Source organism: Pollachius pollachius (genome assembly GCF_949987615.1).
Source record: "Pollachius pollachius genome assembly, chromosome: 14".
Taxonomy (NCBI): Eukaryota; Metazoa; Chordata; class Actinopteri; order Gadiformes; family Gadidae; genus Pollachius; species Pollachius pollachius.
The window spans coordinates 21,795,147-21,808,652 of NC_136947.1; the positions used below are offsets into that span (position 1 = coordinate 21,795,147).

Genomic DNA, 13,506 nt, shown 5'->3' on the forward strand with positions numbered 1-13,506 from the left:
CGGTGAGCGATGGATATGAAGGTAGGAAGGCGGTACCTTCCTAACCCTAGCCTCTTTGAGTTTCTCCAGTGCCAGTCTGACCTTGTCTGCCTTCCCCTGGACTGGACTCTATTGGCGGAGACAGTCGTGGTATAAACAGGATGAACACATGAACACCCTGGATATCATTGATCACCATGTCTGCATTGTGACGTTGAAACCAATCTTCATATTGACCGTGTGGGGCTGTGTGAGAGGGGACCCACGGCAGAGTGGACCTGGGACCGCCTCAGGGCCCCGGGAGGGGCCGCCGTTGGGGGTGGTGCCGCTACGGGAGATGGAGCAGGTGATCGGCAGGAGCTGTTGATCTGGGACATGGTTCTGATGGGGGACGTGCTTCTGAACTGGGGTCCGGTCCAGGGTCAGGTCGGGGGTCAGGTCGGGGGTCGCGGGCCGGTCCAGGGTCAGGTCAGGGGTCCCGGGCGGGTCTAGGGTCAGGCTTGCCACCAGATTGTCCAGGTCCTGCTCTTCCAGCTGGTTCAGAGACTCTGTAAAGAAGTGAAACGACGCCCTGACCACCTGAATTCAACTGGCTGGTAAACGAAACAGCTAAAATAAACTCGAGACAACCTTATGAAGAATAAATACACAAACAACGGCTAACATGATGTAATAAATACTTTTTGAGCACTTTTTGAGACTACTGCCACCCACTGGTCCCTTACATAGTTAAAAGCGTCTGCTAATAATAACTTTACTATTACGAGTATCCTTTTTAACCTATTCTTCACGACATAAAAAAATCCTTGATACGTATACGCTCACCTCTGAGGTTCGAGAAGCCAAAGGAGAAGTGGTCTGCCTCTGAGTCCCGTTCTAGTTGAGGAGTGCCCGACGTCTCCAGACTCTATAGAGACAGTTATATTATCATATTTATTCATAAATCACACTTATAAATGCCAAGCAAGTGCCAGAGGTTTAGAGGCAGCATGTTGTGTCTGGTCTGGATACATCGGCCTATTGCACATCGATACAGCAGAGAACATCTGCTCCAGAATAAATAGGTTCACACCATATGCGTTATTGAGAGATTTAAAGACCCTTCCTCTATAGCCCTTTACATTATCGTAGTCATTTTAGATTCATAGCAAAAAAAACAACCTTTCATGAGCAACGGAAACCAGATCTTAACCAATCATAAGTAGGCTACCTTAAACAATGGAAACCAGTGTTCGTAGAGAAGGAGATGTGAGAAGAGGTTTCTGTCGCTCTACATCTGAACAGCATCTCACGGACCGGCCCTGTACACAGCTTTTGCATAAATCCCACTTCCACACGGCCTTTGGCAGGGGATATGAAACCTGACGCTACTCATTTAGGTAGCAAGCTAGTGGTTAGTTACTTTACAGTTAGTTTGTTTGTCTGCTAGTGCGATAACGTACTTTTCATTTGTTTGTTAGTAAGCAAGTCAGTTAATGTGTAGAAAAGTGTTCGCAGGCTGCGTAGATGTTCATTAGGGTGGCCAGTGGTGACTGTCAGCAGACACCCTTCTATACGGTCGATAGATATACTCCAGACATTGTGGCATTCTAAGGCCTGTACTAATCTGGATGCTGTAGTGCAGAGACAGATAAGAGGACTCAGAGCACAAGGAACCCATCCGTGTACGTGTGACGACCTCTGCCTTGTTGTTCTTAAGTACAACAGAGACCCCCAGGCCTGGAGCTAAACCCTCCCGATGCTGATACCCCCGGCTCTGACTGGCCAGCGCTGAACTCAGTTTGGCGACCTTGGGGACGGGACCACACTCAGGCAGAGTGGTGTGAAATGCATTTGGGGCAGGGTCACATATATATACTATGTATATCAGTGAAGGGGTATAAGAATTATGAATACACCTTTAACAGAAATTACACGTCTACAAGTCTCATAAAGGTCCTGTATATATGCCCTGAACTGGTAACCACGGGCAAGCGACTTCTGATCCCTGAATTTGTTGCTATGCAAAAGGCCTGTAATTCGAGGTCGATGTGAGAGGCAGACGTTGATTGGATATTGATTAAAAACTATTTGCGTGGAAGCAGAGGCAAAACAAAGATTAGTTTAGGTTGCAAACATTTTCCGACCTAAAAGATTCCTCAAACCTCCGAGACGAGCACATGAGGGCAGGAATCCCTGCTCATCTGGTCGCTTTGAAGGAAAAAAGAGGATGAATGGTGCAAAGATGTGTGGTATATTTATTTGATCTGGTCGCTGATGAAACAGAGTGGTGCATTTTGGGAAGTTGAGCTCGGCTTGGAATAGAAATATAGACACTATCTAATGCGGATTCTTTTCTTGAACCAATGGTCACAATCACACACGCAAATGTCAACCCACACATGTCAATGCACGCATACACTCAGTCACGCATACAGACACACACACACACACACACACACACACACACACACACACACACACACACATCCATACTGACCTCTTTGAGAACATCTATCTCTCCCAGGAGGTCGATGAACATGGTGTCTATCTCGTCCATCTGGAAACAAATACAAGTAGCTACTGAAACATACATCAACTCAAACCAGACTTAAGATTCTTAAATCATACCCAACAGCAACATTATATTCAGCAGGACAATCAGAAGATGAAGCTGGAGCAGTAAATACAACTTCAACTGTTGTTTAAAGCTCAGTCAAAGGTAAAGGCTCTGTTAGGCTGTAGAACATACAGGATAAAGTCTGCTTAAACAGAAACAATTCTGTTTGCTGATTTTTTTGTGTGTTCAAAATCTGGTCTCCAAAAACCGATTTGGTCTGAACTGGCCATCCTCCCACTCCAATCAGAGACAACAGCCCGAGGCTCAGCTTCAGACATGTGGACATTAACTTTAAAGAAATGTATAAATTCTAAATGGCCCATGTGGCTTAAGTACCACACCGCCTCGCTCATCCTCGCTAGACTGCGGAAACCAGCATTCAGCGTTCAGCTCTGAATGTTAATCGGACCACTTGATAACATGCTTATTTAAGACCTTGCCGGCCGATAAGCAACCAGAGGAGAAGATCACACTTTAAAAAAAGATTCAAACCACAAAATGGCTGATAAAAGGGTGACCAGAAGTGGTGTTCAGTGTAACTTCATGGAACCCTCATCCACCAGAACACAGATAGATTTCTACGATAAGGACATCCTCTTACAATCGAAAAATGTGTCTTTGTATTTTTATGTTCGATGAAAGTCGAGGTAAAGTTCACTTTGACCTCAGAAGGATTGGGCCTTCTCAGCCATGAATGATGGAGTTTTTTCTACACATACCTAACTAAGGCACAGCATTGCATCCCCACTCTGCACCTTAATGCTTTAAAGCGACCGTCACTAATCATTCTCCACACCCTCTCTCTCTCCCATATCTAATGTTCAAACGACACACAGCAAACATCCAACATGTTTCCCATCATGCACCACGTCTCTATGCCAGTGGTCTTCCTGTCAGCCGCTGGGGCCCATCCAAGCCAGGGGCCTCGCAATGCAGCAATGCCTCCCAACAGAGAGTAAACAGACTTGTGTATAGGGCTGCTGCTTTCTTGTGGCCAAGGACTCTGTCATGCTGTTGTGTTTTTCTGACTGAGTGAAATAATTAACTATTGGCTGGCAGTAGTCGTAAAGGACCATATGTTTGTCTTACACACTGCTGATGTGGTTCTGCTGAAGTATTTCACTCTTAAACAGACCAGAGTCAAACAATTCAAGCTGTGATGAGGCCTGTTTATAAAGGAATGGATTATGAGGAAAGATGTGATGTCAGTTATTTATGCATTTAGTTCCACTACCTGACATCTTAAAGGACTGAACGCCATCCTCTGGATAATCACTTCTAATGATTTAATATTAAATACAGAACTGCAAATATCCACAGCCTTTCCTTGAGCAAAATGTCTAACCCCCCTAACAACTTAATTTCCTGAGTTTACTAAATTGCTTTGTATCAAAGCCCCTGATAGACTACTCAACAGATCATTATATCAGTTTAACTTACATTTAAAAATCCCATCAATAAATCTCCATAAATATTGAGAACTCAAAGTCTACCTGTCTTGTCGTCTGGCGGAGGTGAGGTGGCTTGTCCAGTTCGATGTCAGTCATTAAAGAATGGTCAACTCATCATCACTGTGACATAGAGCTTTGGGTTTCCTGTCCAATGAGGAAGTAGTTCTTCCTAGTAGTACACACACACACACACACACACACACACACACACACACACACGCACGCACACACACACACACACACACACACACGCACACACACACACGCAAACACACACACACACACACACACACACACAAGCACACATCCCTTCCAGGGCCCTGTCTCTATTGTGTGAGCAACACGCTTGAACTTCTCGTTCAGGATCTCTATCTTATCTCTATCTTTATAATATGTCCTGCTGTTGCTAATATATCGTTTTGGAGGTACGTTGTTTTAAAAACAGGGTTGTGTGTTTAAAAGAAGGCTAATGATATACATGAGACTCCATGTGACCGCCATGTGTGGTCCGTTTACCCTGAGCATTAGACAGCACCCCTCTGAACATCTCACCCCTGTAATTCATCACATTAAAACACTCTGCCATGTGTGTGTTTGAATGCAATTGGGGGTTCTCTGTGCCTGTGTGTGTTAGAGAGAGAGTATCTTTGTGTTTTTGTCTGTGTGTGCATTTGTTTTGTTTTTCTAAGTCAGGATCATCGACTACAGATGTGATTAATTAGTGACTAATGAGGGCCCAGTATATGTGTAGAGTATGTACGGTACAATGGGTGCACTAAGGTATCCAATAGAGTAAAGTGTGTGTTCCTGACGTAAGCACCAGACCCGAGGGGAAGGGCTGATGAAATGAGAGCGCAACAACTTGTGTGGTTTGAGGTTCAACCACTTTAATCACATCGGAATGGGGCGAGGAAGGAGTGAGAAATGAAGAGGAGCAATAAAGAGTGTTACAGTCCAACGATGGCCCTCTGCAGACCACACCCCCTGCACTAATGCTCTTCAAAGCGCTCTATACCGGATAAAAAAACATTGTTTACACAAACCTCTGGACATTTAGAAGGAGTGAAAGAGAGAAAGAGAGAAAAAGAGGAAGAGAGAAAAAAAGAAACTATCATCTATAATTATACCAATTTATATACTCTTAGACCCTTTATATTACTCACCCATTGCCGTTAATATTATACAATGTTTGGCCACTTGGGTGTAAAAGAAAAAGCACCATAGGCTCTTCGTCATCTTTGAAAGACTTTCATGACTTTTTCAGGGAAATGATAAATATCCAATGGCCCGGTATTTCCTTAAAGCTGAAACATGAAAAAAAGAAAGGAAAAAGAAAGAGATAAAAATATTCCAAATATCTAACACGTGCACAGCATCAATGGAAGCGGATGACTGGGCGCACTGGTATGTCTGAGACGCCAGGGGTTAATTTAAGACCACTGGGGAAACCTGTTGGTGATTAGAGCCGCGGAGCGCCACATGTAGACGGAGCTCTCCTCTCCATCCCTCCTCCCCGGGCCTGAGGCTGCACATCGGGCTACACGGAGCCTCTCTCCACCGCTCCCCCAAACGGACCGTCTCTCCAGCGCTACCCGGGCCCCACTGCTCTCCAGCGGACACGCAAGGCCGACTCGCTGAGAAACACTTATGGGTGGAGACGGGGGACTATAAGTATTTTGTTTTTTTTTCGGGGGATTATTAACGCTTTTATTTATTTTCGAGTTTCCCTCCAATAGTTCCTCTATATCGGATAATTCTTAAGGGACTCAGGATGCGTGATTGAGGCTTCCCGGACTCTTTCTCATCACTATTCCGTTGTGCAGGTTCTCAACTCTTCCAGGAACATGGCGCTCCTCACCGGAATGTCTTTGCTATGCTTCACATATTTATTTGGCAGAGGACAAAGTGTTGCTCAGATCTGCAGGGGGTCCCACTGCTTCCCAGAAGCTCAGGACTGGAGCAAACCGTGCGTCGGAGAGTACTGTTCGGGGGGGCAGGCATCGACCCCGCGGCGACACGTCAGTCCGCCGGCACAGGCCAGGCCACCGCAGGTCTTCCCCGGGTACCAGCAGGTGAACGCTCAGACCCTCCACCGCCAGGTGCATAGCGCGCCGTCCAGGCCCTACACCGCGGGGTTCACACGCCCGCCGGGGGGGGACACGGGGGGTACGAGGACCACCAACCCGCGGACCCTCACGGCGGAGGTGTTCCACCCGGACTGCCATGGTGGGAAGTGCCAGAGCGGGATCTCCTCCAGCAGGACGGAGGCGGCCACGCAGAGGGACTGTAAGGGCATCGAGTGTAAACTCCCTCTGCGCCTGCGCCAGAAGCCCCCGCCGTGCGTCGGGCCCGGCTGCGGGCCCCCAGGGGCCGACACGGCTGGGAGAGCGAGCCCCTCGCCGGTGCACGTGACGGAACGGGCGGCGCAGTTCCTCGGCGACCTGGCAGACAGCGGCGGGACGCCCTCCTCCCCCTCCTCCCTGGGGGTCCAGCTGACGTGCGACATGAAGCCAGGTGGGCGCTAGACCGTGACGTCATAACGCCCTCAATGAGCGTGAACTTTTATATTTTAGCAATTCATAAATCTATACCGATACCGACCGTTAGTGTGACGTGTAGATTGAAGGAATGTATCCATTAAATCAAATTTAATTTCAAAGTTTGTGAAACGGCTCGTAGGCTTGTAAAAAATAAATGAAATAGTAGCCGATACAGATAAATAACATCAAATCATCGGATTTAACTGACTGTGAAAGTCTTTGCAGCGTCTTATTCCCAAAGTGTCCATGAGACCAGTTGATCAGACTGGAGATCCTGAATAGATTGGTTTTCAGACTTTTATAAAAGGCACATCTTCTTATTCTGAATTCTGCTGTGTTATGTTAACGGTGCCAGGCACCAACGAGGTTCCTGAAGATGCCCTGGTGCTCCAGCTTCGTCTCTCCAAGGGCCAGGAGGCGCTGATCGAGGCCCTGCGGGTCCAGCAGGCCGACGTGAAGGAGCTGCAGCGCCTGCTCGACAGCCAGCAGGGGGCGCTGGTCAGCCAGCAGCGAGACATCCTGGAGCAACAGCGGAGGATGTACGAGCAGATGGACCACGTAAGGAACATTTCCTCATCTCAATCTCGCCTCGGGATAATTACCATAATGAAGGTTAATGACGGAGATAAAGTGATGGGAGTGGGGGAGAAACGCACAAGTAGACTGTGCTCGATTAAGGAGGACAGACTGTGGGGGATTGTGGAACCGGGAGGATCACAAAATCCCAGGAAGTAGAGCAGAGCAAAGTTGTACTGTTTCACCAAAAGCAAGAGACTCCTTGTAGAGCTCTTATAGAGTCCTTATATAGTCCTTAGAGTCCTTATAGAGTCCTTATATAGTTCTTAGAGTGCTTTAGAGTACTTGTAGACTCCTTATATAGTTCTTAGAGTGCTTTAGAGTCCTTGTAGATTCCTTGTAGAGCCCTTTAGAGTCCTTGTAGAGTCCTTATATAGTCCCTAGAGTCCTTGTAGACTCCTTATATAGTCCTTAGAGTGCTTTAGAGTACTTGTAGACTCCTTATATAGTTCTTAGAGTGCTTTAGAGTCCTTGTAGAGTCCTTGTAGAGTCCTTATAGACTCCTTATATAGTTCTTAGAGTGCTTTAGAGTCCTTGTAGAGTCCTTGTAGACTCCTTGTAGACTCCTTATGTAGTCCTTAGAGTGCTTTAGAGTCCTTATAGACTCCTTATATAGTTCTTAGAGCCCTTTAGAGTCCTTATAGACTCCTTATGTAGTTCTTAGAGTCCTTAAGAGTCCTTGTAGAGTCCTTATAGACTCCTTATATAGTTCTAAGAGTGCTTTAGATTCCTTGTAGACCCCTTTAGAGTCCTTGTAGAGTCCTTATAGAGTCCTTAGAGTCCTTGTAGATTCCTTGTAGAGCCCTTTAGAGTCCTTGTAGAGTCCTTATAGACTCCTTATATAGTCCTTAGAGTGCTTTAGAGTCCTTGTATAGTCCTTATAGACTCCTTATATAGTCCTTAGAGTGCTTTAGGGTCCTTGTAGAGTCCTTATAGACTCCTTATATAGTTCTTAGAGCCCTTAAGAGTCCTTATATACTCCTTATATAGTCCTTAGAGTCCTTTAGAGTCCGTGTAGAGTCCTTATAGACTCCTTATATAGTCCTTAGAGTCCTTTAGAGTCCTTGTAGAGTCCTTATAGACTCCTTATATAGTTCTTAGAGCCCTTTAGAGTCCTTTGAGTCCTTGTAGAGTCCTTTAGAGTCCTTATATAGTTCTTAGAGTGCTTTAGAGTCCTTTTAAAGTCCTTTAGAGTTCTTGTAGAGTCCTTATAGACTCCTTATATAGTTGTTAGAGCCCTTTAGAGTCCTTGTAGAGTCCTGGCAGAGACCTTATATAATCCTTGTAGAGCCCTTTAGAGTCCTTGTAGATTCCTTATAGAGTCCTTGTAGAGTCCTTGTAGAGACCTTATAGAATACTTGTAGAGCCCTTTAGAGTCCTTGTAGAGCCCTTTAGAGTCCTTGTAGATTCCTTGTAGAGCCCTTTAGAGCCCTTTAGAGTCCTTGTAGAGCCCTTTAGAGTCCTGGCAGAGACCTTATATAATCCTTGTAGAGCCCTTTAGAGTCCTTGTAGATTCCTTATAGAGTCCTTGTAGAGTCCTTGTAGAGACCTTATAGAATACTTGTAGAGCCCTTTAGAGTCCTTGTAGAGCCCTTTAGAGTCCTTGTAGATTCCTTGTAGAGCCCTTTAGAGCCCTTTAGAGTTCTTGTAGAGCCCTTTAGAGTCCTGGCAGAGACCTTATAGAATACTTGTGCCGGTGGCCCTCTGTGGGGACACTGGAGCTATTGTTGTCGTTTTATCCCATCTATTGTTATGGGGCAGGTGAAGGCCCAGTACAGCGTTCTGCTGGAGAACATCAAGCAGATGTCCTTCCAGGACCTCCTGGGAGAGCTGGAGCACTCGAGGGGCAGCCCGGTCCGGGCCCACCACACACAGCAGGCCTACGCCGTGCACAGGGCAGACATGGAGGCCCGGGTCGTGCAGGTGAGGAGGGGGAGGTCCGGGACCTCACTAGGTCAAGGGGAGGATGAGGATTGTTTTCCCACCATAAAGTAGTGCCCCTAACTTCAAGTGTCATCATCAGATTCCTAAAGTCGTCATTCATAGCTCAGATGAAAACACGACAACACACAATATCCATTCGCTTACAGCAGACACCAAATACTAAAATATATTATCTTTAGAAACATAGAATAATTTACAAAGACTTGTGAATACTATGTTGTGAAAACTTGAAGGACATATACATATATAAGGACTAGGTTGTGAAAGGAAGGATATAGATGTAAAGACTATGCTAGCGTTGTGTAGATGGGACGGGAAAAGGTTAACCTTCAGTGAACTTTATGCTAAAGAGTGGGCAGTGCAGCGCATGTGTGATTGAACACATGGGGGCCCCATGACCCTAAACTGAATCTGACAAGGCTCACTTTAAAACAAACACACAATATTTATTCATTCATCCTCATTTTCAGCTGACATAAAATACCAAAATTTGAAACGATTGCACAACCTTCTTTAAATCCAAATATTTATGTAAGCTGTTAGATCTGAATCTGGCCATAAAACTGGGCTTCGGAACACACACACACACACACACATATTTCATTTAGACTTGTTCATGCGAGGGCACTTTTGCAGGTGCTCCAAAATTGATCTTCAATTCTTCGATTGATCCACGACTCACCTGTAATAACTCAAGTTAGAGAAGTGGTACTAAATGACCTGTTGTCACACTGCCCTGTTGCAATGCTGAATGTCTGCCAGCTGTAAGTGTACTCCCCCTGACGTTGTGTTGACTTGTACTAGCAGGTCGGGCGCCCCCTGCAGGCCTGTGGGACCTGTGGCACTGAGGAGTACTGCAGCCTCAGCACCGGTCATTCCGGCTGTGAGCGCTGTACCGTCTGCCCCGCTGGCTTCTTCATGGTGGCCGAGTGCACCGTCCACGCTGACCGCATCTGCCAGGCCAGTACAGAGACGTCTCTCCCTCCAACAAAACCAGTTTACCCTAATCCTAACCCTAGTCCTTTTGTTGTTTTGTAATGGTTGTTCATGTTAAATTGCAAGTAATTATGCGCTTGATCGACGGCTAGTGGTTGTAATTAAGGAAATCACGTAAATCAACGTGATTATCTCAGAGCAAGGAATCAAGTGGTCCCTGGCGGTGAGTTTCATTTTTCAGTTCCCGTTTTGATCAGCCACCTCTGTTTAAATGCAATGTCTCTGGCAGCGTATGGTCAATAATGTTTATTGCGTCTTAGAAAAACTAAGACAGACTATCCAAAGCTGAGAAACTTAAACGACTTGCTGATAGAGCTCCAGTCAGCAAAGGCAGAGGGTAGATTTTCATGATCTTTCCATCCTCAAAAGGGCAAGAGGTGTTAATCTCATAGTGCAGAAGCTTCCATTCTATCCCAATATTATTTTTTTTTAGATGCTGTGCCTTATGGTCAATGTTTTGAATGCGGCAGTGATAAACATCAAACAGCCCTCCAACTTGGACAGGCTCCCAGGAACCAAAATAAAGATCTGGCTCAAGAGCACAGCATCACCCTCTGATGTCAATCTCCACTCAGAAGTTTAGAGAACGAGTTTGTTTGGGTCTAGAGCCTTGTACATGGGAGTGTCGCTCAATGAAGTGATGTTAACAGGGCCTGAGTTAAATATCACTCTGGGTGTGCAGATACAATATAGAGAGGAAGCCTTCGCATTCACAGCTGACATTGAATAGTTGTGTAACAATAACGATGCTACACAATATGCTAGGCGGCTGCAAAACATCACCTAGGCTTCTTTCACTGGGCTCTTCCAAACACAAGGTCGCAGGGTGGCGGTCTTTAACTCTGGTCTAGTGTATAGTTTCCAGATAATAATTCATGGCACTGGTGCTCCATGTTGCCATGTAGGAGGCTCTCACTGTTTGTGTGTGGGTGATGGCTAGTTTAACCTTTGCACATTGATTGCTCAATCTCCAAAAGTGTGCAGCCCGATAGTCCAATCAGTCTGACTCGGGCAGGTGAGGCTGCCTAAACCAGCCATCGTCCACACACACTCCACAAGGTGTTTTACTGATTTGTAGTAATAGAAGGGAGATGAGGATGACGGTCTGAAGTCCCTCTCTACACTCGTCTGCTTTCTGGCAAAGACCTGGTACATAGTCGCCAAGTTCCTATCCCAAGATCATGCTACTGATATTACAGACCTAGATCTCTAGGTGGTCATTCAACCCAGCCTCGGTTTAAATGTGGACCTCAAGGCAGATAGCGAAGTCACCACTCAACAGGGTGTCTTGAACAGCATCAATAGCCTCTATATCGCTGGGCTTTGTCGCACCAGTCACTCTCCAAGGTAAGTCCATACACATGGAACTGAAGGAATAATTGGCAACAGGGACTCCTCGTTTCCCCCAGAAAGGGAGGAGGCATGGATTAATTAGAGCTTCCAATTTTTCCACCTTGATTCAAATCTCAGTCTGGGTGAAAAGACCCTCTCAGTTATTCATGCCAAGCATCATGTGAGTCAATATCTTAAACAGACTTCCCTTCAAGGCCGACCTTTCAAAGAGAGAGCAGTTGAGACAGCTTGCCTTTGGCAAGAGAGAAGTAAGCAACACCATCCAGCAGGGTGTAACTTGCAGGAGACCCAGAGCCCACTACCGCGTTGAGAGTCTTCCTGCCAATTGCCGCTCACAAGACCCTCCGTTGACAAACGTGAGGGCGGATCATATAGAAGCAATTGAATTCCTTGAAACGTCAAGTTCTATTATTCACAGCATTTCCCGGCTGTCAGAGGTCAAGTCAAGTAGAGCTGTTTGGACCGTGGGACCAATTTTGCTAGTGCTTGCCAAGAGAACCTTCAAATATGGATCAAACAGCTGAGAAGACTTCAATGTCAGAAAAGGGGTGGACCTTGGATCTCCCACATGCTCCACATGTTGGAGAGATATAAGAGAGTATGATTGGGCTTGCAAGTATAATGCTGGATGTATTTTCCTCCAGCTAAACAGCAAACATACCCCTAAAGTTCTCGTTACTTTCATGGCAGAATCAGCTTCCATAATCAGCTGCTGTTCATTTGTCCACCGATTCCAATGACTCTCTTGCTCGTCTAACACAGATGGTGAAAGTTCTTCCTGCTCCAGCAGGGGAATTTTGAGTTTCAGAGACACTACTTGCATCAGTAGCGCCGGCTAGAATCTGTTCAACAAAGGAGTTCCTAACATAAGAGACACGTTGGCATTGGCAGCGTAGCCTGCCGGACATAAAGTCGTGGAGCATTGTTCTCGTCAAGAACCTAGTGCCTCTAGGACCTAGTGCCTCTGGTCACCCAGATCTTTCCAAGCAAACAAGTATAAGTGGAAGTAAATGGGGAGTTGCAAGTAATGTGTCTGTGTTTCAGTGATGCCTAGGGGTTGATTTAATTTAGGAAATGGACAACATAGTTGAACACAAAGTTAACTCAAGAGTCAGGAAATACGTAGATCCTAGCATGGGAAGTCTCTCTTTTCAGTCCTATTTTTATCAAATTGGATGCATTGTCAGTCTGTATAATATTAATTTATTGTAGTAATTAAATACAACTGTAGTACATTATGTTCATAAATGTTTTGTCTTAATATACAGTAGGGTTTTTGATAGTAATTGTTACTATACTGGTAGTCTATACTAAAATGAGTAGAAAATAATTAATATGGTAAAATAATTTGTTGCATCGATAACTTAATTTAGTTATTTATGTGTAAGGCATAATAGTTAAAACAACAAAATAGAAGAAAATGTGCCAGTATATTCACAAATATATCTACACTGTGAACATGTAGCATATTGTTCTTTTTCAGTTTTACCAATTAATAGTCATAATGTTTGGACTAATTAATATTTGGTCTCTTGATGAATGAGGCGTGTTCTAAGCTAGACTCAACACCGATATGAGGTCAGCAAAGTTGTCCCGACAATTACTTGATGTGCGAATAGTTTGAAACTGTTCTGAACGTATTCTTTTTGTGAATGTTCTAGGACAGAGACGAATGCCTTGAGGTATCAAACCAGTGTGGGGACTCACAAAAGTGTCTCAACACTCCAGGTAAAAGGAAAACACTTCAAACTCTGTATTTAACCCCCGATCAGCACGTACAAACCTGACCATCGATCTGCTGCCTCTGTGCTGGCCCCCAGGCGGCTTCAGATGCCAGGGCATGACAGAGCGCGATGCCAACTCAGGGATGTGCAGCCACAGCTACTTCTTCAACATCGACATGGACGAGTGCCAGGCCTGCTCCGAGTGCGAGGGCGACCCCGTGGTGGCCCACTGCACCTTCACCACTGACACCGTGTGCTCCACCTCACCCTCTGGCGACGCCTCATCCCCCCTCTCCCTGTCGCTCTCCTGGGCGGGTGAGGTGGACCTGCCCCCGGCGTCCCGG

The 13,506-nt window shown here is 45.7% G+C and overlaps 1 protein-coding gene across 1 annotated transcript in view; it reads right to left on the reverse strand.

The window, feature by feature from the left end:
* Window positions 1-4,115, reverse strand: part of LOC307086210 (amyloid beta A4 precursor protein-binding family B member 1-interacting protein-like) — a 12,176-nt gene extending 8,061 nt beyond the window's left edge. Inside the window, exons 1-5 of the mRNA XM_079751348.1 lie at window positions 4,072-4,115; window positions 2,459-2,518; window positions 805-886; window positions 217-527; window positions 37-108 (exon numbers count right to left, since the gene is read on the reverse strand). Coding sequence (XP_079607474.1) covers window positions 37-108; window positions 217-527; window positions 805-886; window positions 2,459-2,518 — 525 coding nt within the window. The 5' untranslated portion in view covers window positions 4,072-4,115. The remainder of the gene's footprint in view (window positions 1-36; window positions 109-216; window positions 528-804; window positions 887-2,458; window positions 2,519-4,071) is intronic.
* Window positions 4,116-13,506: the final 9,391 nt, after the last annotated feature.